Source organism: Mauremys reevesii, linkage group 15 (assembly GCF_016161935.1).
Source record: "Mauremys reevesii isolate NIE-2019 linkage group 15, ASM1616193v1, whole genome shotgun sequence".
Classification (NCBI taxonomy): domain Eukaryota; kingdom Metazoa; phylum Chordata; order Testudines; family Geoemydidae; genus Mauremys; species Mauremys reevesii.
The window spans coordinates 31,550,613-31,575,615 of record NC_052637.1 but is presented as its reverse complement, the minus strand read 5'-3'; the positions used below and the strand labels follow the sequence as shown (position 1 = coordinate 31,575,615).

The window sequence follows — 25,003 nt, the reverse complement described above, 5'->3', positions numbered from 1 at the left end:
ATTTCTATTAGAATGTAATGTTTGACTTCAGCTAGCTTCCAGACCCTGAGTACAGGCCTTAGCTCACTTCAATATCACAGAGGAGGAACAAAGTTAGCACCATTCTAAGTCTTTCCCTCCATGCAATGTAATAAAAGTAGGGGTTTTCCCCCCCACTACGTTTCTACAACAGTGTCCAGCGGCCCCAGGCCTCTTTTCAGAAAGTCAAAGAATGGAGGAGGGTTGCTAGCAATGCTTACCCTCAAGGACACCACCTCAAAGTATGAGGCACTTTTTTTCCCCCTCATCCATCTTATCAGAGCACAGTAAGCACAGGTTCCAGGCTCAGCACTGAGCTGCCTTTGAGAACGAGACTATTTTTCCAAGACTGCTTGTCCCACTTCGAAAAGCAGTTTTATACGAAGGGCGAAACCCATTATCACTTCTGATGGGCAAGGAGGGGTGGTCAGAAACCATCCTTTCCATTTCATAAAAAGCTGAGGCTTCAAAATTTGTTTTTGTTCTAATGCAGAAGAGAACTGAGACCTTTCCAAAAAAGCGTGAAAAAACACCACCGCCTGCCCCTCCCCAGTGATTAGAGCATTTACCTGGGATATGGGAGACCCAAGTTTGAGGCCCTGCTCTCACTGATCCATTCTAGAGGGGTGTCTGTTCTTGACCAGAAATTCCATCCTGGAGCTGACAAACCTTGCCAACTCCAGTTTTATCAAAAGTGACGTTTCCACAAAAAGTTCTGGTTTCAACAAACTGGCATTTTTAAATGAAAAACCATTTCGTTGAAAAATTCCCAACTCCAGTGGCGACTACTACAGTATCAGAATGCATGTTCTTATTCACCTGAGCACAAATCCTGGTTTGGAGACTGAAGAAGTGTCAACACCACCTTGCAGCAGTCAGTTCCACAGGTTTTATTTATTGCTCGCTTAGAGGCTGGGTTCCAGGTTAGCCATTCTCCAGTTGTCTTGTAATGTAGATGGTTTTAAATAAGCATCGTAGCAGATCAGCTGCTTTATTCTTTACATCCTCTGTGCAATTTAATTTCCTCACTCACCTTTTTATGGATTCCCTGACACAGCAGTGGCCCTTTTTCAGTACCTGTACCAAGCAGCACTGAGACAGGCATTTCTACCCATCCAAAATCATCCTCTGGTGAAGTCTGATGCACAGAGGTAATTTAGTACTCTGATTCCATCCTCTTTGATTGCCCTCTTTTTACATGCTGGCAGTTTAGCACATTAGTTCCTAACCTTTTAGAAATGTTGTAGGTTACCATTGCTGGCTCAAGGGAAATCAGCCAGGTGTCCCTTATCAAGTACCCACAACTCAAATTCACTTCAGTGGGAGAGGAGGGCACTCAACCCCTCTCACATCTTAGTTGTCTCGGCCTCTCCTATTAAGCTGTCACAGTTCTTGGTTACTGTGAGCACAAGCTACACAATGGGTTTCAGCATGCACAGGTGGATGGCGGGGCAGCCGCCAATGGTGGCACCCCAGGACTAAGCACAGAGGCCAGGAGGGGAAAGCCTGGTGCCTGCAGTACCTGGAATAGTAACAACTTGTCTAGCAGATCCATGGACAGCCCCACTGGTTTAAGTCTTACGTACTTTATTTTTTTTTTTTAAATCTTGTAACCACGACTTTACCAGCCAAGGATGGCAACCGAGCTACTTTACGTACCAGATCATGTTGTCACATTGTACGTGTCAGTTTGTGTGACAAAGCAGGCCAGAGTCTCCTGTGGCTCAGACTTCATTTGTGACACTAGGAACTCTGCTAAGGATGGTGGGGTTTTAGCTAGGAACCCAATCTACTCTGCTCATCCACAGACTGACAGCATTGCTGGTCAATTCACTAAAGTTTATAGGCCCTGGAGGTGTAGACAGTTCCTTCCTAGAACAGGACAGAGGGAGCTTTGTGGCTAAAAGGGCCATTCCCAGTCAAGATGTACGTCTATGCTTAACCTGTTAGCATCTGTTCATTCATGCCAGCTTCCAGGCACTATTTCAGAGGAATGCCGCTGTAGATGCTCTGTCGCGATTGCAGTGGAAGATCAGCATTTCACAGGTTGTACACGAGGTATGTGGAGTAATAACAAAGCAGTTTGTTGGCTGAGTCACTCTTGGGACCAAGGTGTTTTCCATACTTGCATTCAGTAATGTTGTCAAACCCTTCCTCCCTGGAGACTTAGCAGGGGTGTGGACTGCCTGCCTCTGGAAGAGGTGTCAGGTCTCAGAGGCACGGGTCTGTAGGTTCAATGCACTATACTTTTTCTCCTCCACATGGTTAGTTTGCTCCAGGAGCCACTGTCTCTGCTGCTCATTCACATCCAGTTTCAATGTCACCTCCTGGAAGACCCTGTTCACGGCAACCTATATACAAGGTAAGAGAACAACGTAGAACGATCTCAGGCATTAGCTAAATGCTGCTTCAAAAGGGGAGAATTCCATCTCTCCCAAACAGGCTGGTACCTTACCTCCTTAAAATGAAGCTTTTTGAACATGGAGATACTAGCTTCATTTTCCTGTCCGACCTTAGCCTCAAATTTGGTAATTCCCAGCTTTGTTACTCCTACAGGAGAAGCGAGAAAGAGAGATAAGAACCCCTGACTGCACACATGTATCTCCATAACGTTGCATTATGTCATAGCTGCAGACTGGCAAAGATTCCCATGCTCCTTAAATACGTGGGCTGGTATATATCCACCACCCTCTCCACATATGCAGAGCAGCCAATGGGAGCCCATGTGCCAGTGTCTCCCCGTCACATCACTTCCGTCCTCCCACATTTAGCCATCCTTACCATAAAACATCATGATCAGAGTTGTCTCCTTGCCAAACCCTTGGCCACGGCAGCTGGGCTCTAAAAGAGACAAGAACAGACGTTGGTGTCCATCTGTATAACACAAACCCTGTAACTCAGTCATGTGCTGGACTAGCAAAAAGGGGATTGCAGATGAGGACTGAATTGTACTAGTAGAGCTCTGAGCGCAGGAAGCTTGTATGTTATCTGCCTACTTTCCATCTAGCTGTAGCCAATGTCAGATGAGGAGAGTCGTCAGAATCCCCCTAAACCTATTTGCATGAAGGTGCTTTCGTACCTAACAGCTATTGCAAGGCAGAGGGTGGCATTAGGGTGACAGTGGTGTCAGCAGCCTGAGGCTGTGTTTAATGTACCTGCAATCATGACTTCAATCTCTCCCACTGTTGGATCCTCCATATCTGTGAGGAACAGGTTCACATCCCCCACCATGCAATCCTCCTCGGTACCTGCGTGCCCAGACCACCTCTCAGTGTCCAGTACAATAAATGTGCATTCTGGGGAAAATGAGACAGCAGCAGAACTTACAGGGTATGTTTAAGAATCATTCACAAATTACTGAAGTATGACATTAAAGATGGACAGTGGGCAGAGAAGCAACATCCTGCACGTAGTAATAGCCTGTATGAACCAGTAATCAGGGCTCCTGGGCCAGGCAGGAATGCTTGCCACGACTGCCAAATACCAGCAGCACCCTGGAAAATCTATGCTGGTTTCAGTTTGCATGGCCTCAGGGCTCACACAGATACTTTAACTTGATGCAATATATAAAATTAATGTGGATTAGCTTTTCCCCACTTCATCACCTTTTACAGTAAATTCAGGCAAAGAACCTTGAATGTGAACATAAGAGACTGAAGCGACCCATTGAGTCACCCAGTCTCTCCCTTGGCTCCTTTCAGGCTGTCTTCCCATGCTGTCACCACTGACCAAGACAAGGGTTAACCTCAGGTATCTCTCACCCTCAGTGTCTTGTGACTATATATTTGTACTAGATTTTATGGGCAGTCACTCACCCAACCTTTAATAGAACCAGGCAAACAATCCAGCCAATGAATCCAAACCTTGTCATTATAAATTGTCAGATTCCATAGGGAGAACACAACCCCTCCCTCACCTCTTTACAAGGATTGCGTTCTCAGATCTCTGCTCTTTACAGAAATTGACTGGATGGCTGCTGCTCAAGCGATATTAAGAACTTAAATTATTCTTTTTATTAACAGCTGGATAAAGCAAACCTTCAGCAGCCCGTGTTCCTCCAATCCCTTGAATAAGTGTGTGTATACACAAGAGCCATATGTATTCACTACCCAAAAACTTAAGGCTGAGATACGTTTGACCAGTGGTACCTCATACCTTCCAAAATATCAAATGGACCTATACTTTAACTCTGCATTTACTGGTTTTCAGAGGTTCAGGTGATGACAGAGAGATCCAACAATGTTGATGTTACATAATTTTTAAGGGAGGGAGGGTTATATCCTGAGAACCTATTCCTTAAATGACCCCAAATTTGAACCGCTACCCCTACTCCCCATCCCCGAGACACATCCATTTTCAAGACAATCTGATTAAGCACGTGGATTTTAGAGCATTTAGAACAAACCTGGAAATTAAACAGTAAGCTAGTCTCACCCTTAACTCTAGGGGGGGGCTACTGCCCTGCTATAATGGCTCACACCCCTTACAGTACAGGCTTGCAGAATCACACCTGCCAGAAACTCCTAACAACAGTGAGGCGGAAGTGCTCACTACACCTTCCCACTTTTGCAGAACATTCAAATGCCTCACTATCTGCATCCTCCTGCCAGCTGCGTTGCATCTCATACTCCTGCTCCAGGCTCAATGGCTCGGATGCGGTCAGTCGCTGTAGCTCCTCCGATTTCATCCACTCATGGTACCTGATGGAGAGTGCCACAAACAGAATGCAGACCTATTTAGAACATCACCTGTTGTGTTCCACTGAAACCTTTAAGGGTCAAACTGTCCCCCTACCATGAACCTATTCAGGAGACTACAAACTCCTATAAATGCCCCATTGGCCAGGGGCTGCAAGGCTCACTTAACTTCCTGAAATAACACAGGAATCAGTACACAATCTCCTTCACACAGGCACACAAATGAAGGGACTAGTACAGGCGTGCGTGACACCTCACCTTGAGTCTGCTTTGCACTGAGAGTGCAATCATCCAAGTCTGCAGTTTACACACTGATGGCTTAAAATTTAAATTCTTCAAAGCCCAGTCCAGTTTTCATGAGCTGAAGTTTCACTGTTCACAAGCGATTGGGAAAAGGTTATAGTGAGCACTGAAACAGCAGCATATCCGATGGCTGTTTGGTGGCCAACGTGAAATGAACTAGTGGGTCCAGCCCACTTCTAACTGGACAAGTGTCCACATGGAAAAACCAACATCACCACTGACACTTGCTGTACACAGAGCAGAACCAAGCAATAAGGGCAAGCCAACATAGGCAAAGCCATACTGCTGCTGCTTGTGCTGTGCCACTTACACAGACAAAGAGATCATTTCAGTCCCCAGGGCTGGTAAGCCAGAGCCTTCCATGAGCACTAAATTCCCTTAAAAATAAAGTTGAATTTTAAAAATTTAAACAGATGTCAGAGAGGGTGTAAGCGACATACCGGGCTACATGAGCAGAGGTGTATGGTACCAGGGTCACCTTCTTCCCCTGTAAGACTGTGTTCTGGTTAATCTTCATAGTCCTCAACCTGAAAGAGAGACAAAGTAATTTACTAAAGTTTTTAAAGATGCCTGGGGAAAAGTACACCAGCAACAGCGGTTCCTTGAACCTGAGTAACTACAATGAATTTCACTGTCTCATAGAGACCCCTTGAAATAATGGGCTGCAACTTTATTTTTTTTTACACTTCCTTACAACTCCCACACACACACGCACACATTCTTCTGCTCCCCCAATGGGTTTTATCCTGGTCTTTTCAGCAGAGCAGACGCTGGCTAAGTGCCTGCTCTCAGAGGCGAGCTGTGAAACTGACTAGACACGATGTGCGGCAGAAGCAAAACAATGAGAAAATGCAAGAGACGAGCCCCCCACCCCAAAAACCGTCCCCAGTCCGGCGGGTCAGCGCTGAGCAGCCATTTACCCGCACCGAGCCGCGGGGGACACCGCCCCCGCCGCAGGAGGGGAGGCGGAAGGAAACGGGCAGCCTCCAGCCCCCAGTAGGGATGGGTGGCAATTGAGGGGGACACCCAGCCCCGGGGGAGGATCTAGCCCTAGCAGGGAACGGGGTCTCCCCAGCCCGTGGGGTCCCGGGGCTACAAGGCACCTCGAGCCGACGCGCTGCGGACCGGCGTAGTGTGAAAAACTGCTTTGGGTGCCTCACCTAGAGCGCATGCGCAGAAACTACTCCGCTTCCAGCCTACGGGTGCCACCGAGTCGAGTGCGGCCGGACGGCTCGCGCTCCCGCACGTGATCCAGCGCATCCAATCGGCGGAGCAGGGGCCTCGTTACGCGTGCGGAAGGCCTTGCCGCTGCGCGGTGAGTTCGCGCATGCTCTGTATGTTCCACAGTATGAGGGCGGCGTCTGGGGTGTGCCGGCTGGGTCCTTGGGAGCGCAGGTACGGGAGGAGCTAGGTGCCTGTGGGGCGGGGACGTGGTATGGAGAGGGTCTGCGAGATGGGCTCTGGGTGACGTGGGGGTTGGGCAGTGTGGGAGCTCTGGGGTGGTAGTGTGGGGGCTGCGGGGCTTGGAAGTGGGGTGGGGGCTCGGGCAGTGGAGTGGGAGGTGGGGGGCTTGGGCAGCGTGGGGGCTCTGGGGTGGGAGGTGGGGGCTCTGGGGTGGGAGCTGGGGGCTCGGACAGTGGGGTGGGAGTTGGGGGGCTTGGGCAGCGTGGGGGCGTTGGGTGGGAGGGGGGTGGTTGGGTCTTGTGGGGGCTCTGGGGTGGGAGGGCTCGTGTGAGTGCTGGAGGGTTGGGGGTGGGATATAAGGGGTGGGGGTGTCTCTTGGTGAAATGGGGTGTGTCTGCTGGGTGGATGTTTTTCAGTGGGATGTTTCCCTTTCATCTCCCACCCCCCGGGTTGTATTTTGGACAAGGGAGTAGAAGGTATCTCCAAATGAGTCTGTGTCACATGGGTTTTCTCTTTGCTTTGTCTCTCCTTGTTCCCACCTCTATTTTATTGTTACTGGGTGTTTGAGGAGAGTCTGCCTTAGAGTTTCACATTTTTCTATGTTGAGATGTCTGCTGGCATGATAATTCTGGGCTTGGCTCTGTAGCAGTCTTGCTTGGTTTTGATTTGTGTTAGGCTTTGCTGTAGTGTTTTTAGCATCACTGTCTTGGGTCGGGTTGTTTGCTCCATTGAACTGGAGATTAATATTGTCACTTTCAGAACAGGATCGTTATCTAGGAGTGAGTTATATTTGTTAGCTGATCTTAGTTTTTCATTCTCTACTGCTCTGCTGCAGGGGAAGGAGGGGATGTTTACTGTTGTGATTGAGGTGGTGCCAGAAGTTGAATATTCTTCTGTGCATGGGCTTGGAGAAAGTTTGTACTGATAATTTGTGCCAGCTGGCATAGTTGGTTGTTAAGACAGGACCCAAACCTTTTCTCCTATATAGTAGGATGAGTTTGATTAAGTTCTCAAGTAACTGGAGTAGTGATTTTATTGCAAAATTGTAATTATTTAATGGCTTATAAATTCTTCAGAGGGCTTTTTTTTCAAATGCTTTTATAGCTATTGAGAAGTCGCCAAATGCTTTTATTTTGGAGGCCTAGGTATATATAATTCAGTGTATCCTGTTTCTACATTCAGAATATTGGCTGGCTGTTTTTTGTTAAGTATATGGAGAGATTGGTGTTGTTGGATGTTTTTTATTGTAGCAATCTGCAGAATAACTCATGTGGTGGCAGTATATTTCTAAAGCATATTGATTATTATTTGAGTGATAGTATGATTAGATCATCCTTTATAGAACCATTGTTTTCCTACTGAGTGGGTTAGTGGAAATCCCAGGTTTGGTGGCCGTTTCAGTAAGGTTGGTACATTCTGTAAGAGCTGCCATAATAGGTCAGGCAGTCCATCTAGCCTAGTATCCTAACAGTTGCCCATAGCAGAGCTTCATGGGGAGAGTATAGAACAGGACAATTATGGAATGATCCGCTCCTGTCTTGCACTGACGGCTTCTTGCAGTTGGTAACTGGTAGGTATCTGATCTTCAGGGAAAAAGAGTAGGGCTATCTGATAACATTTGTGCGCTTTATCAAAGCAGTAAAGAATTTTGAATGCAGGTGTCAGGACAGTGTGTTGGAGGAGGGGGCATCTGGAGGTGTGCTCATATCCCAGAGCAGGAGAGAGTCCCAACTGCAATTCTGCTCAAATCTTCTTCTGTTTACAGTAATGGGTTGCCCATTGTTGTCCATCGGTCTTTCAGTGGCATCATGAGCAGCTGCTGATAATGATAACCAGTTTTGGACATGTTGTCTCTTTAGGCCAGGCGTAGCAGAGACAGAAGATACCTGCTTCTCCGTTCCAGGCCCCTCTATCCTCAAACATGGCGGGTGGCATTACCGACACAGGGGAGCTGTACTCTCCTTACGTGAGTATTACCATTGGGAGGCACCACTGCTGTTTGTTCACTATCTTCTCTTCACAACCCTGCTTACTCTCAGGGTATGTTGTTACTTATCTTCCTGGTTCCCAGTGAACAGGGTAATCAATGTCAGAATTGCAAGGAATGCTAGAAGATATTAGGATAAGGGCAGTAGAACATGTTTAGCTTGTTGCCCAAGGGATCTTGGTTTGAATTACCACAACAAGGGCCACTTGGGAGTTTGAAAGTATCTAGAGTTTGGTGAGTTAGCTTAGAAAACTTTCATCCTGTCTTTCAGACTTCATATGTTAAGTTTGGCTTGGTCCTTTTTTTCACTTGTATTTATGGTCAGAAATGTGAAAATGGCATCACCTTTCTGCCTGTCTCTGGTCCATATGTCTTTTAAGACGCATCTGTTCACTGATACAAACTAGTTTTAAATAATCAGTTATAATGCTTAGTATTTGCATATTGTTTTACATCGCCAGTTACTCTACAAATCTTAAAGGGACACCGTCAGCCTGATACTTAATCGATTGAAAAAATGAGTTCCAGGTAGTTTGATAGTACACCTGCCCTTGAGCCCTCTTGCGCATTTTTATGGTTTTACATCCACATTTTTAAAAAAAGTTTTCCTCCTCTCCCCTGATCCTGTGTGAAAGACTTGCACAAATAGGTGTAGCTGTGTGGGACGCTGAAATTCACTATCTACAAAGCATTGTCAAATATAAAAAAACAAAGTGAAAGCTTAAGGGAGGAAACCTTTTTTCCTCTGATCTGTTTGTTAGTCATCTTATATATATTAATTGTAACAATGATAAATTAAAAAAAAAATCAGACAGACATGATTTTTCAATGGGATGTCCTTACAGCATCCTTTATGAGAGAGGTAAGTATAATATCCATTTTACAGATGGGGAAACTGAGGCATTGAAGTAAAGTGACAGTCACTACCAGAGCAGGGATTAGAATCTCAGGTATTTCTGTCTCTCAGCCTTGTGCTCAGAACACTAGACCTGACATCTCTTCAACCTGGGCCCTGCAAAGACAATACAGCTATGTGAGCATAAACTAGAGTCTGTTCTTTTTTATGCATAATCTCAACATTAGTAGTTAAATTTGGATTTCTTGATTTATTACAGTGATGATATAATGGCAGCGCATAGCTCAGGAATCTAAAATACTATTCTGAAGTGTGGGATTTGCTGTATTAACTCCTGCGTATTAAAATTGCCTGGCTAGTCTGAGGCACTAGTGACCATTTTAAGATCAGATAGTTCATGAACCCACAATGCTAGCAATTAGTTCTGTACACCACCGGAAATGCTGGTTTTTATATCTAATGGGGTTCACAAAATATCAGATAATAAAATTGTCACTATCCCATATTACTTCCCCAGAGCTTCATTTCTGATGTGATCTTAGTGGTTATCTCAAGGCCCATTAAAGATGGAACAAATACTTTCCACCACCTGAGATCCAGGAATCTCAACTTTCAAATGCTAAAAACATTAATCTTGAGTCTAGGAACCCTCAAAAGCTGAGGGTAGAATTGGGCATTATGCTCATAAGAAAATTGGCAGCTAAAAGCAGGTGAAGGGAGCAGGGCAGCAACTTTTCTTGCAACTATTGACATTTTTTCTTAGTCAACATTTAAAAAACTCATGAATAAAGTAGTTGTCAAGCTCGTTCTCAAGGTCCAGTATTTTGTGACTTGCCAAGAGCAGAAACACTGAGGTCCTGAAAGCTTTAGTCCTGGTTCACCAATGTTGAGAAGGAAAACTACTCTCTTCTTAATGGGTTTTGATTTCCTCATTTTAAGTGAATTTTCAGTACTGACATTGGCGAAGTCATCTTTTCAGTAAGCCAACCCAATTTTATCTTTGCCATTGAGGGGGAATAGGGAACCCTGGGATGTTGTTTTTAGTTGCTTTTCTGACTACGTGCAGAGTTCAAAATGTTAGTGTTGCGGAAATCTCCTGGAGTCTGAGCTCTAGGGAACTGTAGCTATCTCATTTCCTCTTAGGATGCAGGGCTCTCACTGCCCCAGAGTCTGAGGACAGTAACACGATGCCAGTCTTGGCATCTGTTCAACCAAAACCAAGAAAAATCACCTGGGTTTCTGTCCAAGTGTCCTTCATTGCAGAGTGAGTCAGGCCCTTGGGCACTCCAAACACAAGGGGATGTATGCAGGAAATGACAGACTCTTGTCACTCAGTTGGCAGGCTTTCTGCAAACCGGGAAGGCTCCATTTTAGTCCTTTGGTGGACCAGCTGATGTTCATGCTTGCAGTGAAAAGGTGTAGTGTCTCGTTGTGAGTGTAACAAAAAAGGCTTGGCGTTGTGTTTTGTATGATGTCTCCAAGCTTGGCTCCTGTGGTGTCTGGCCACCCCAAGCACTACATGTGGATTTCTCTCTCATTTGCACAAAAATTCTCATATGATCTTACAGGGAAGCGAGGAGACTCTCGGGGTATGTCCTGTACCATGTTTGCATTAAGAAGGGGAGGGCAGAGTCCCCTCCCTTTGCTCAGTCTTCATCTTCCTCCTTTAGCACAGCAGGTAGGGTCTGTTTCTTTTCCACCACTTGCATTATGATGACCCTACGCACTACATGTGACTGAAGTGGGAACAGTTTAGAACAGAAACAGTGAAACAGGAAATGGGATAGGCCAGTCCTTGTGCAGTGGAAGGGAGTAGGTTGTGGAGGAATTGCCCACCATTTCTACGATCCCTGCGCAGTGCCTTAGAGGAAGAAGACAGAACTCAGTCATGTAGCGTAGAGGAAAATTATTTCCTAGCCTCCAATCTGGCAGTCACTTTGACCAGTTTTCAACTCTCTGGGCTTGTCTACATTAAACTAGTGCAAATCCCTGTGTGAACACCCTTACATTGATTTAAAACTGGCTATGGCTGTATCTACATCTACATAAGCCAGGTTAAATCAATTGAAGGGTGTCCACACGCAGAGTTACACCATTTTAACTAAATCAGTTTAAAATTGCATCTTTAGTTAAACCAGTGCAACTTTGTATTTAGATTAGGCCTCAGATGCATGTTGTACCTTAAAACTGCTTGTGATAAAGGACGTGCTTGACTCTGAGGAAACATGAGTGGGCCACATCATGACACAATCCATTCTCTTTTGTTGCAAAGGGCCCCTCTCTCTCTGGGCTTCCAAGCACAAAGATGCGGAGTAAGTGAATTATGTGCACTAAACTGAGGGCTTCCAACCACAAGTATTGTCCAATAGTATAGGTCACATGATGCTTGGAGGCCAGTCTCCTTTGCTCAGCAGATCTGGTTTTGCTGGCTCAGCCATACTTTACGAAGAATGGTGGTAGGACAATGGAAGTTGAAAGTGTCTAGTGCTTCAGGCTATTTCAGCTCCAGACTTTCGGTTTCAGGTTAAACACTGACTTCACTATGGCAGCCTGTTTGTGGTGATGATGCCTCTTGCATTCGTGCTAGTCAGTAAAGATTTAATCCCTGGAGCCTATGAGACTTGTATGTAACCCCACAGTCTCAGTGCCTGACTCTGCCCAGGGTGGCTGGAAGGTGCCTTCTCTCTCCAGCTGTTGATTGGTTATCCAGCCAGTAAATTCCTATTTCCTTTCATTTAAAAAATATAATTAAATGAATTTCATGCTTCATGAAAATCAGGTTGGATCGTTCTGTCCTCAGCTAGGCATAGTGCAGGCAGGCGTACAGACTTCTACCGTATAACTCTATTCGTGCATCCCATTCCTTACCCATAGCACCTCCTGCATGTATGGACCTGGGGCCCTCCTCAGAGGAGATCGTGGTACTAAATTGTCGTAATGTGGGGTGATTGTGATGGAGTCCGATGGAATCTTTAATAGACATTTTTTTTAACATTCCATAAATTGCAAACAGAACCAATTTGGAGGGAGCATCAATCCTGACTAGTGCTGTGCTAGTGCTCTAATCCACTGCACGACCTTTCTGGCTCTGAGTGTTCCCCTCCACTTGTATTTACTTTTACCTTGTGCTTATCCTTCCTAGACATGATCACATTTCCCACACACAACCTGCCATGTCAGCGAGTTATCTTAGCTGATCCCCAGGGCGGCTGCAGACTCTAACGCTGATTATCTGGATGATTGCAGGTCGGCCTGGTTTACATGTTCAACCTTATCGTTGGTACGGGAGCCCTAACCATGCCGAAGGCCTTTGCCACCGCTGGCTGGCTCGTCAGCCTCATTCTCATAATGTTCCTGGGCTTCATGAGGTAGGTTTTTGGTGTCTCTCTTTGCCTGTCTTCAGCATGCTGGGAGTGTGGCTTGGTTTTATTGCAAGGGCTACATGTAAGAAATTGGGAGCAGCACGCTGGTGAGAAGCCCAGCCCGCTCTGCCACCCAGCTGCTGGGATTTCACAATTGTGCTGCACCTGGATCCTGTTTAGAGGCTGTAGTTTTAATATCAACTTTCTGGCTACTGGATGTCTGCAATGTGGAGCTACATCTCCTCTAGCTGGTGGAAGGGAGAGGACTTTGTCTCCACTGCTCGCTTTAGAGCCTTCTGGCTGCTGCATTGCAGAGGGTCTTCATAGAGTTTAAGGCCAGAAGGGACCACCAGATCATCTGTTCTGACCTCCTGTGTATCACTGGCCACCAATGCCACCCAGCACTCACATTCTATAAACCCAGCAACTCAAATAAGACCAAATCATTACAGCCCATGGGAGACTAGTTTATTATGTGCTACAGTCAGAGACTAGGAGAGACTGAGGTGCTCAGCCTCCCCCCCGCCCCCCAAGCAGGAAAACTATGATCCTGGCAAGTGACACACATACACCCACACACTGCAGAGGAAAGTGAAAAACCTCCAAGCTCACTGCCAATCTGACCTGGGGGGAAATACTTTCCCAGCCCCACATACGGCGATCAGTTAGACCTGAGCATTTGAGTAGGAACCAGCCAGCCAAAGTACCTGAGAGAGAGAGAGAATGCTCCATGTCACATCAGAGCTCTGGCCCGCTACACCCAATCTCCCATCTCCAGCCAGGGCCATCCCTGAGGCTTCCAGAATATATTGGGCAGGGAAATCCCCTCCAGACCCCTGCAGGTGGCCAGCTGAAACCCTGAAGCATGAGCTTCTGCCCTTCCACCAGCCTCTGTTTTTGGGGTTGTCCTCCCCCCCAGGGATAACTCCAGTGCTTGTCTCTTTGATAATGAATCTTTCCCAATCAGCAGCATCACAAAGTTGATGTGATTCCTGACAACTTCATGTCTGCTGACTGCATTTTGAATAGTGGCCGTGAAACTGACCTGTCATGTCAATTTCACTTTGGCTCCTGGCAGGGTTCTGAGCAAGGGGCACTGGAGCTCTGTCTGCCTGGAGATTCAGGGAGGCAACTCTGCACTGACCTACATTTGGAAGGTTAACTTCACAGTCTTTGGCACCCATGCTTAACAGGGAAGGCTACTTATTCACCACAGACAAATGGAATTTTCAAATTTTGTTTTGAGTCTGCAGAAATCAGCACGCTCTGGCTTTAGAACTGAACTGAATCTGGATTGACTCAGGTTATAAACTCCATATATGTCAGTCACTTCTGTGTATGGACCATAACCTTTTAGATATGTTGCACTGAGAAGACATTAGAATAATCAAAAGATCACCTGGGTCCTTCAAACCCATCTACCCCATGGCTCTTGGGTACAAGCAATTTAAGCAGATGCCCGAGTAGAGTTGCAGAGGAGCGCAGTTTGGTAGTGATTACACAATCTGTGAATTGCTGAATCTCCCATCTGCTACCAGGAGGAAGTAACTTCCCTGTAAAACTATGCCTACCTCATTCCTCCCCTTCACCAGTCTGGGATCTTGGAAACTCTGAGGCTGACTTGAAGCTGACCAGACTTCAGCTTGGTTTCCTCTGCACTGGTGCAGCAGTTGCAGCACAGGAGGTGGAGCTAAGGGTTGTTGCTATAGTTGTGTGATCTATACATTCAACCTGGAGACTCCAGTAGTTGATGGTGTCATCTTTCTGATGAGATGTAAAGCCTTGTCTGGATCACTGGTGCTCATGAAAGGTCCCCTCTCACTTTTGTAAGAGTATTGGGATGTTAATCCTGGTGTCCTGGCCAAATTCTGTTATGGATAACTCCATTTGCCAATCTCAATTCCTTCTGCAGTTTTGAGTGGATACAACTTTTTCCTGTCCTGCGCTGTTTGGCTATTAAACAGAGTCCATGTTTCACTGCATTGCCGTGGTGAATTAAATTATCTTTGTAAATCCCAGGAGTGTTGAGGCTTAATATTTGTAAACTACAAGAAATCTGAGAGGTGCTCTATAAAAGTCTGGTTAATTATTATTGACGGACATAAACTCTGGAAGTATAAGTGACTGTTGGATTCAGATGCAATCTGTTTTTAAAAACCTTATTTCCAAAGCATGAAGCCCATGTACAGAGCTCCCTACCATCTGCTTTGGTTCTGCCTCAGTTTATATCTTAGTGCCAGCAGGGGGTGCAAACTTTGCTGGCTCGTCCATGATGCTCTTGTGCCAACCTTGAAATGTCGCCCACTGGTGCTAAGTGCTTTGTGAGCCTATTTCCCCTGTTGCTTTCATTCCTGCATTTGCTCTTCTGACTCCCTAATAACCTCTAGAGAACCTTCAGTGCAGTGAGAGTCTACAGGGCAATCATTGTGTGGAGTCCAGGAAGGGGCTGCAGTACTTTTATCCTCGCAAATCTAATTTCTCATTTGAACTTGATAAATGAATTCAGTCCATGAAGCAGTAAGAAACTGTGTTTGAGCCTTAAATAAGATTGATTTTAGTTTTATTTAAAAGGGCGGTAGAGGGGAAAGAAACCTTAAAATGGTCATTTAGCGGAGACAATGACAATCCATTCCTGAAAGCGGCAAAGCAGATTGTAATGGTGAACTGGGACCTCGATGGGTGAGTGATTCTAGCCATCTCCTTGGCATTGAGTTAAAAAAAAGTTCCCTCTCGTTATTTAACTCCTCCTTCGGTCACCGGCAATATTGGTGGTGTATGTCCTATGATTTGCTTGCCGCTCTGAAATATGCAACAATAATAAACCATTGCCCTTCAGTAACACCTTCCTTCTGAGGGTCTCGCAGTGTTTTACAGCCACCAAAAGATTAAGCCTCACAACAGTACTGTGAGGAAAGGAAGTATGTATTATTCTCACTTTACAGATGGGGGAACCTGACTCAGGATTACAAACCCTACCATGTGATGCTCCATCTTCCTCTAAGAAGCCTGCCCCCATTGTAGTGGGATAGCATGTAACCCGTGGGCCATACCCCGTACTGGAGATATAGGCAGATGCCTGCTCCATTTATGCAAATTAGTTGCAGGCTTCATGCTCCTGACAAATTTCCAGTGCATTTTTGGTTGGTCAAATTTTGATCACCTCTGACATAATCTTAGAAATAAAAGGCTCCTTTTATTTACTGATATTTGCACCTAACTGTGGTTTTATTTGGCTGTTTTAACACAAGCATTTTGGGTGAGACTAATGGGCCTACCAGGCCCCAGATGCTTAAACAAAAATACTTTAAAACAACAAAAGAGATCGTCTCCTGGATGTGATGATATACCAGGAAGCAACCACAACTGTCTCCAGGTTTTTAGTTTACAAAAGAAAAAACATACTCTTGCCTGTTTCTATTCTTGCAAAACAGGAATAAGGAAGTACTCTTATGAATATTTACATCCATGTGGTACCTTACATCCCAAATTGCATCATACTGTGCGCCTACACAGCACAACTGAAATGCAACCGTCTCCGGGTTGAAGGACAGCAGCAAGCTGTGGTAGAACTCCTTGTACAAAAAGAGGAAGAGGAGAATGCTGATGAAGGGCGCTGGGACAAACCCCTACTCTTACAAAATATGCTAGGGGATCTTTAGTAGCTACACATAACAGACAGGACTCTGGTTTAGAAGGTCTCACCCTAAAGACCCTTCGCACAGTGAACTACACAATACTTCATTTATCTGAGTCAGAAAGGTGAAGAACTGGGGCAGCCCTGTCAGGATTCAGTCCTGCCTGTGGATCTAAAGAGTCCAAAAATTCCAAACTTCGATGCTTAGGGCTCTGTGCCATTGTTTTCACTACTGCGTGAGAACGTCTAGGTTACAAGATTAGAGTTGTTAAACTCTGTCTCAGTCCAGCTCTTAGCAGAACAGCATCCCAATTGACACCCGTGGGGCAATCTCATCAGAGTCCCAGGGCTGAATGGGCCACGGAGATGCTTGCTTCTAAATATGGTCCCATGTACTAGCGGGACAGTGCAGAATCTTGCTTTGCCACTGTCTGCATTGTTCTCTGTTCCATACAAAAGATGCTTCATTTCCCAGATCTGTCAGTCCAGCATCTCTCCAACACTAACTTCACATAAGAAATGTAAGACTCCCCAAACCCTAGAAAATCTCCTCTGCACTTCTTCATTCTTTACTCAGCAACAGCTTGGAGACTGCAGCACGTACCAGAGCTACGGAGAGCCTGTTGCCCTCGGAAAGCCCAGTCAAAGTAATTTGCAGTGATCTATTCTGCTGTCCTTGTTAGCCATTAGTAATTGCTAAATTTAATTTCCCTTCTAGTTACATGACTACAACATTTGTGATGGAAGCCATGGCCGCTGCTAACGCCCAGCTGCGTTGGAAGAGAATGGAAAAGCACAAGGTTTGTGTCATGGCCTTTTATTTCCCAATCTCTATCATTCTTCAGTCCCTAAGGGTTCTCCTCAGATTACTGTGCTGGCTCTGCCTCGCCTCATTAGTAAGTCTAATAAAGGAATAAATTTCCACTGTACTTAACGTCTTCATATAAAATACAGTTGTTCTCTGTGGTATTGCTCGTAAAACCTAGGATTTTCTTTTTCTGCTTCAAAAATCCCCCACCCTGCCCATATGGCTCCCAATTTAATACCACTGGTCTTGGCCTGAGATGCTCTTTAGAGGAGTTGGGGAGAGCAATCCATCATTCAAGGTGCGTTCAGGTCTATAAATTATGTGAGATCCAGCCGCTGCAGGCCACCGTTGATCCAGCTGGAACGCTCTCGTTATCAGTCATTGGGGTCATATTCTAGGGACTCCTGCTGGGCATTCTCTCTGGCCTGACTGTAGAATTTACTCCTTCTCTGGGTTTGTCAGCTCCTGGGTTTAGTGGCCTTCATGACGCAGTACAAGGCATAATTTTTTGGTCAGACTTTAATCGCGATCAGTAGGTGGGGTGGAATTGTGGAGTGGGTTTTCCTGCTCTGCCTAGTTAGGGAAATGCAAAGGTTTGGGTTTTTAAGAAAATGTAATCTGGTGCCCACACTGTGAGTCTGGACACCAAATCTACAAACTCATTGCATCAAGCTTGCTTTATGATTTTACTGAATGGACTTCCTGCTCTTGTGTATATGTCCCGCCCAGAAAGAGAGTAGCTCGCTTCGTCATTAACCTCATAATGCCCTGCCAGTGTTGTTCTCCATCCCCAGAGTGCCCTCCCCACGTTCCAAGACCAGGAAATATGGTTCCCTGCCATCTCCCCATGTGCTCACCGGTCTGTACCTTCCAGTCCCCCTCTCTTTAGCTATGAGCACATGGAAGTGAGGCTTTTTCATTGGGTTGTTTCAGCCTCCTTGTACTGTTGCCGCAAGCTGTGCATTAGGTAGCAGACATCACAGAGCAGAACCTGGGCAGTTGCACTCATTTTCCTACCTTCTAGGAAGACGACGATGAAGATTCTTCTTCTGGGGTCTCTGATAGTGATGTTCTCCTCCCAGATGGCTATGCACGATCAGAGACGCGGCCTATCCTGTCAGTTCGTAAGTATCCAGCTTTTGCTGCCACTTAGGGAAGGAAAGGTCTCTCCCACTTCTGTGGAAACCAAACCCTTTACAACTGCCCTCTTGTAAGTGGAGTAAGACTCTTCTCCTCCACCTTTCACCCTGAGGGCTAGTCTACACTTGAAAGTTAATTTGAATCAAGATAGGGTGTGAATTTAAAGCACCATAACCATTCCTGAACAGCTCCATGAAAATTGATTAAGCTAAACAGGAACAAGACCTTTCTATTCTAGAATAAGAGTATCCATTCATGGAGCTATTCAAGAACAGTTATTTTGGAATAGACAAGCCCTTAGTGACAGATGAGTTCCACATCCCACGAGCTCTCTTCTAGTTCATACCATTATGGCTTTCAAGATGGACTAGTAGATGAAGCTAGTTTTACTCTGTTGCTTCCAAACAGAAGAAGCTTTTTCTTTCCCTTTTTACCTAGAACAATTCCATCTGGTCACTGAGGCATAAACGTCTTGCTTTGGAAACCTATAAACTGTGTGGAGACTGTCTGGCAGGGGTGTGTGTATCCTGGATGGTGTTAACAGGATAGATGGGATGTCCCCAGATGGTGCCTGTCCTTCCTTTGGCTCATCAAGGAGAGTGAGCGGAACTTTCTTTTTTCCAACTTACAGAGAGACGTGGCTCACCCAGTATCTTTGAAATCACTGAGAGGGTGGAAATGGGTCAGATGGCCTCTATGTTCTTCAATAAAGGTAACTATCTCACTTTCTCAAGGGTTCCCAAATATCTTCCTGAATGGGGTAGTTCCTTAAACCTGGGCACTTGTAACGTGGTGGTGGAAGCAGCTGCTGCTATCAATTCTGGGGTCCCTCTAAACCTCCTGATTCTGACAACTTGACAGTTCCAGCCAAACATGCCCCCATCCCCAAACACCTTTTTGTAGGATTTTTGTTACTGCCTGTCCTCCACTGCAGCTGCAGAGAACGAGATGTTATGGACTCATTTCCAACCCAGCCAAGGGAACTACACCAGAATCTAGGTAACGGAGGGCAGAGAGGCTGTAATAGGTTTAGCCCAAAAAGTCCTGAAGCATAATGGGCAGATTTCCCTTAGCACAGGAGATTATAAAGATTGTAGGAGTAACAGTTGCTTCTGCCCAGCATGACTGCTCTGACCCTGACTCTTCACGCCTCCTCTCTCCATATCCTCTGGTCCACAGCAGCAGAGCCAGCAAGTGTGCTGCTCTCACCTTGGGGACACTGTTAAGATGCAGCACACCAAACATTTCCCTGCTCAGTTAGCTTCAGTCTGAAGGAAGGAGGTCAGTGAGGAGCATTTCTGAGAGCACTTGCCTGTGGCTGGGGAAGTGATCTCTAGGGCTTCTCTGATCCTGAGCTTCAGTCTGAAAGGGTCCCTATGCACACCTGATGGATGCAGCCATCTTGTCTTTGTATCAAGTGCTTTTTATTGTGGGACAGAAAACACATCTATAACTAGAATGAAATAAGAAAACCATACAAAGGTAGCTAATATAGCTTTACATTGCAGTCTCACACTATAGAGATACAAGCCATAGAAAACGAGAGAGATGACACTCTGAGCATAGTGTGTTAGTGAAGAAATACCATGCGGAGCCCGAAAACGATCAGACAGATGCCATGGTGGACAGTTTTGATCTCTTGCAGCCAAATGTCTTGTGAATGGCATGTTCCTTTGTTCACCGGTATTTTTGTTAGCGCACAATGGGCTGCCTTTTCCACTGTATTACGCCAGTTTTATGCTAATGTAATGCCATTGAGTTCAATGGAGAATCAGGATTGGGGGTGGGGGAGCATTTTCAAAAGCACCAGAGTCATTTGCGAGCGCGAGTCCCACTGCCAGTGCATGGGAATCCTTTCAGCGGGTCTTGCGCTCCTAGCTCACTTAGCTATTTTGAAATTCCCACCTTAGATCTCGAAGTGCCCCCACTCTAATGGTGGCGGACGAGCAGTGTGGTCTGAGCCTGGGCCTGGAGCTTCTAATCCCAGCTCTGCCACTGATTTGCTGCACCTTGGGACAAGTCTCTTTGCTTGTGGGTGTTTGCCCAGCTTTTAAAACAAGGCTAATGCTTACCTACCTCACAGGAGTGGTCTGGGGATTAATATTTGTAAAGCACTTTGAAGAGGAAGAGTGCTGTGTACGTGCTGCCTAGCAGGATTGTTTTGGATCCTTGTCTATGTAGCCTGCTAGATTAAGGGGATGTTGCAGAAAGGGGGCAACAGGTCAGCCATTGCATGCACAGATTTCAAATTGCTGGCAAACCCTCTTCAAGTGTATTGGAGAGAAGATGATGGTGACTACAATACCTAGTACTGGAGAGGGGGCATTATAAGGGAGGCTACATTCTAGGAGGCTGCAGCTGATCTTAAGCCAGGGGTTCTCAGCCTTTTGTCCTGGTGACCCCTTTCACACAGCAAGCTCTGAGTGCAACCCCCCCCTTATACATTAAAAACACTTGTTTATACATTTAACACCATTATAAATGCTGGAGGCAAAGCGGGGTTTGGGGTGGAGGCTGACAGCTCGGGACCCCCCATGTAATAACCTGGTGACCCCCTGAGGGGTCCCGACCCCTAGTTTGAGAACCTCTGTCTTAAGCTGTAATCACTGATGTTCGAGGCAGTGTCTCCCACTAGAGGGTGCTGGGCGTACATGTACTTCTCTTCTAACCCGAGTAAGAAAAACTACCCGTACATTTCCTAGCAATACCGTATTACTTGCTTAATACTTTACATTTAATCCCCTTTCTTAAAGTTTTATTTTTAGTTTGCGTTATCAGAGTTGGATGCTAGGGCCCCTTCCAAAAACGTTGAGGGTCCCTATGATGGGATGAGAGCTCTTTCAGGAAGTCAGGTGGTGCTGCCAGAGAACACAGCATGAAAACACTGTGACTTCCAGATAAGACAGGAGATCGACCTAGTTAACTGTTCATGGGGGAGCTGTGACTCATTTCCTGCTTTCCCTCTCTGGTCAGGAGTCATAGCCTGATCCTGTACTATTGCTCAGCTCCTGTTCAAAGGTGCCCCCACTGTTTTTGCTAGAAAAGCTCAAACCTAAGAGATCAGAGAAGAGCCAAGTTAAACATGCTTCTCTGTAGACTGTCAGAGCACACCAGTCATTTGAAAGGCTCCACAGAGATCAAAGGGCCCTGAATGAGGGGGTTGTGCAGTGATCAGTTGGTTATTGGTTAGGGAAGGAGAAATCTAGGCTGTCAGAAGCTGGAGTTTGAAAATACTAGCTCAAAGCATTAGCCTCCGCGATTGTACCATTAGCAACTGTCTCTGATGTTTGGATCCAGATGCTGTGTAGCACAGGCAGAGATGAGGTGTCAGGGGGCTCTATGGCTATTGGAGAGAAGGGGGAGGGGGCTTTGTCACAAATTCCTACCAGTGAGACTCATTGGCCTGTTAGAAGGAAAAACGCCGTTGTTGCTAATGAGTTCTCTGCTCAGTTCCCTTGACTGCTTTAACAATCTGACAGGATGTGAATCTGCAAACCTCGGAGTTAAGCTGGGGATAAATCTTCCACCTCTGATTCTCCATCTGGTTTCTGAAGGGGACGGACTTACATTTGGGCTGCAAGGAAAAATAAAGGGCCCCCACCAATTTCCTTTTAAAGGAGCCTGTTCTGAAGCATGTCTCTCTCTGGTCACAATGTTGAGCTCTCTCTGCCAGGGATCCGGGAGTCATTTATCATCATAATAGATTCTGTGCACATTCATCATTCTCCGTCCTCACAGGAAGTCATTGATCTTTCCGTTTTGTGTCCAGTAATGAAAGTATCGATCAGGGAGGGTCGGTGGCAGTTTATAAACAGAACTGACACTGAAGTCCGCCTGCAGTCAGAGAAGATGGGGGAACCTCTTGCCTGAACTTCGCTGATTAGAAAGTCAAGCTGGGAATGCTGCATGTTCTTTGAGCTGAACTGCCTGAGCACAACACAGAGCACCAAAAGGGACCCAGGATGGTGCACAGTTGCATCCCAGAGATCAGCAAGTCAGACTTTTAAAGATCTGGGGTTTCAAGTTCACCAACTTCTTAACTCTTTATTCCCATAAGTTTCTTGAACTAAGTAGAAAACCTGCATAAAAGCTACTGCATGGGCAGTCATCAGAAGAGGTGGGAGTTGGCACTTCCTCCACTAGGACGGTTACACTGGATGGAAACTGAATGGGGAAGAAGTGGAGGGATTACTAGGAAAATCTGACTTTGATCCCTAACCTTCTCTTTACGTTTTAAGGACTTGTTTCAACACAAAGGGCTGGAAACTGATTTTTAAAAACTGAGACATCTTGGATTAGCAGCTCTGTCTAAAGGGTTAACTTTTTTTTTTTTTTAAACTGTCCTTCCCTCTGCTCCGGGAATCTGATGGTTTTCAGAGTTACACAGTGATTGTCCCTATGTGACCATCTTAAAAATGCCCCAAGGCACTAGTTCTCCTTGCGAACAAGTGGGGGAAAAACCCACCCAAATTGGGAGTTTCTAGGATAATGGCCTGACTCTTTTCTGAGAGGCTGAGCACCTGCAGTTCCCCTTTAATAAATATGACATGGGGCCGGGAGGGAGAGGGAGACGTTTCCGAGAGAAGGACCTCATTTTTCACACTTTTCCAAAAGAAAAACGATCCTCCCATGGCTACAGAACATATATGAGAAACAGCTTTTTAAGAAACTTAAAAGAGAAGGCCAAAATCAGGTTTATAATGAAAAGCTGGTTGGAGGTTGCTTCTGTGGCTCTGTAATATGGACATAATCTCAGCACCAATGTACCTCAGGCATATCATCAAGTTACACGTCCTCCCACTTTCTTCCAGTCCCCTCCCTTCTGTTCCCCCATATATATTCGGAGAGAGTCTGACGTTCTCCTTTAGCTGTCCCCTCAGCTGTGAGAGGTACCATCTTGGAGGATCCAGTGATATGAGGGGGGAATTTTTAAACTTGAGTAGGGGATGCTGGTGCTGTAATAATATTGAGACCATATTTTGATTTCTTTTGGCAGAGAAGGTGCCTTCCAAACAGGAGGTCATTAATCAAGTGGGCCACAAAAGCTAGAATATTTGATTTGGTTTAGAGGGAGACAGAGAAACAATGTACAGAATGTAGCATCCAAATACCACAGTGATGAGTGCAGTGGAATTACCTAAATATATGGTAGAGCTTCTAAACTACAAAGCCTTGTATGAGCATTAATCCTCCCTCCTGCAAGGTAGTCAGTGGTGCTAGCCTCGTTACAGATAGCGTACGTGAGACAGCGAAATGAAGTGACTTGCCCAAGCCACGGGGAGTTAGCATCCCTGGGGATTTGAACTTGAGTTCATCATGCCCAATTCTGTGCACAGACTTGTCAAAACATCGTGTTCTCCTCACGCTCTTCTCTTCTAATGCTTGCTGCTTTCTTTTTTCCTGCTAAAGTGAAACAGTTGCATGCTTTTTCATAGCTCACTTGCCTTTGAACTAAAATCTGTTGAGATTTACTTTGTATTGTTTAGACTGAGGCATTTGGCTCCACTTTTTCAAAGTTGGGGCAGTGTAATTTGGCATCTCTTTATCCTCATTGATTTCAGCTTATAACAGCAGAGTTTCTTGTGTGTGACCCATTAAGATTTTTGTGTGTGCATAAAACTAGCTTTGTTGCAGAGGTTTTCTATTTCGTCTTCCTCCTGCCGGCTGAATGCAGGACAGATAAAACCTGGTTGTGATGAATGGCATTGTGGGCAGGGGAGAATGTGTGAAACTTTTGTAAAACTCAGATTTAACATCATCAAAAGTACTGCAAAATTAGTTTTCACGCTCCACAGGGTTGAAACTAAGCTCAAAGTTTATAAACTCTGCAGGAGCCTTCCAAAGAAGCTTAGCTTCAGCCCTGCAGAACCTGGGAGCTCTGCATGACTAAAACCTCCTGGCTAAGAGGGGGAGGGATAGCTCAGTGGTTTGAGCATTGGCCTGCTAAATCCAGGGTTGTAAATTCAATCCTTGATGGAGCCATTTAGGAGTCTGGGGATTGGTCCTGCTTTGAGCAGGGGGTTGGACTAGATGAACTCCTGAGGTCCCTTCCAACCTTGACATTCTAAGCTCTTGAGGAGATTTGTAGGTGCAGAGTTTCAAGTCAGTGCAATGCTAAAGGGCCACTCTGCAATGAGCAGGTATTCAGAGTATTCTGTGTCTTCAGGCTTCTTTAAACTACCTCAATGCTGTGTTGCACACCAGGGGTGCAACTCTCAATGCATTTCAACTTCACCAGTCGCTTGGCACTTCTTGCCTTCAGGTGAGATGTTTTCCACACAGGAATTGTGCCACTGGCACTAATGAATAAGTTTATTTAAAGAGTGGGAGAGAATGAAGAGAGAACTGAATGGGCTTGGGTGTTCCTCCTTGAATAGGGCACCTTTTACCTTCAGGTTGCTAGCTTATCTGTCCCATGTCAGACGGCCTTCACCACCTGATGTGTAGCTTATGTGAAAGGAGTTGGTTACACTCAGTCCACTTTCTAGCAAGCGGGTGTCCGTGGCACCAAAGCCATCATCACAATTGTCACTAGTCTCCCTTGTGGGCCATCTTAGTGGAGAGGCCAGGGATTTAATGGGCTAGCAGTAAGCTTTGATTCTTTGACAGGGCCGTGGGAGGAAGCTTGTACTGCTTCTGCCTATGCTGTACATCTCCTGTGGGCAGAAGATTCCAGCCTCCAGTGCAGCTAGCTTGGCACCTCTCACCTGCATGAAATTTATCACCAAATAAATACATACATTGGTGGAGAAAATGAAATAATAAAATCCCCTGGCAAGGAGGCGATGTGAACT

The 25,003-nt window shown here is 45.8% G+C and overlaps 2 protein-coding genes across 7 annotated transcripts in view; one reads left to right on the top strand and one right to left on the bottom strand.

Moving 5' to 3' along the window:
* Positions 1–893: 893 nt before the first annotated feature.
* NAT9 (N-acetyltransferase 9 (putative)) lies at positions 894–6,308 on the bottom strand. Of its 4 annotated transcripts, none has more exons than XM_039501030.1 (7): positions 6,179–6,308; positions 5,459–5,545; positions 4,609–4,718; positions 3,174–3,314; positions 2,800–2,859; positions 2,474–2,568; positions 894–2,369 (listed from the first exon to the last, which is right to left on the bottom strand). In XM_039501030.1, the coding sequence occupies exons 1-7, from the start codon at positions 6,187–6,189 to the stop codon at positions 2,223–2,225; spliced, it is 651 nt and encodes a 216-aa protein (XP_039356964.1). In that variant the 5' UTR covers positions 6,190–6,308; the 3' UTR covers positions 894–2,222. The 4 variants fall into 4 exon arrangements, with proteins under 4 accessions (XP_039356964.1, XP_039356965.1, XP_039356967.1 ...); XM_039501031.1 differs by having other exon boundaries at positions 6,122–6,187; XM_039501033.1 differs by lacking the exon at positions 6,179–6,308 and adding an exon at positions 5,939–6,092.
* The window catches only part of TMEM104 (transmembrane protein 104), a 63,828-nt gene continuing 45,020 nt past the window's right edge, over positions 6,196–25,003 (top strand). For 2 of the 3 annotated variants that reach the window (XM_039501016.1, XM_039501018.1), the window contains exons 1-6: positions 6,295–6,413; positions 8,282–8,388; positions 12,512–12,633; positions 16,980–17,061; positions 18,094–18,193; positions 18,841–18,921. In XM_039501016.1, the coding sequence (XP_039356950.1) occupies positions 8,344–8,388; positions 12,512–12,633; positions 16,980–17,061; positions 18,094–18,193; positions 18,841–18,921 (430 nt within the window). In that variant the 5' untranslated portion in view covers positions 6,295–6,413; positions 8,282–8,343. Of the gene's footprint in view, positions 6,414–8,281; positions 8,389–12,511; positions 12,634–16,979; positions 17,062–18,093; positions 18,194–18,840; positions 18,922–25,003 lie in introns of all 3 variants that reach the window. The other variant, XM_039501017.1, reaches the window with a different exon arrangement.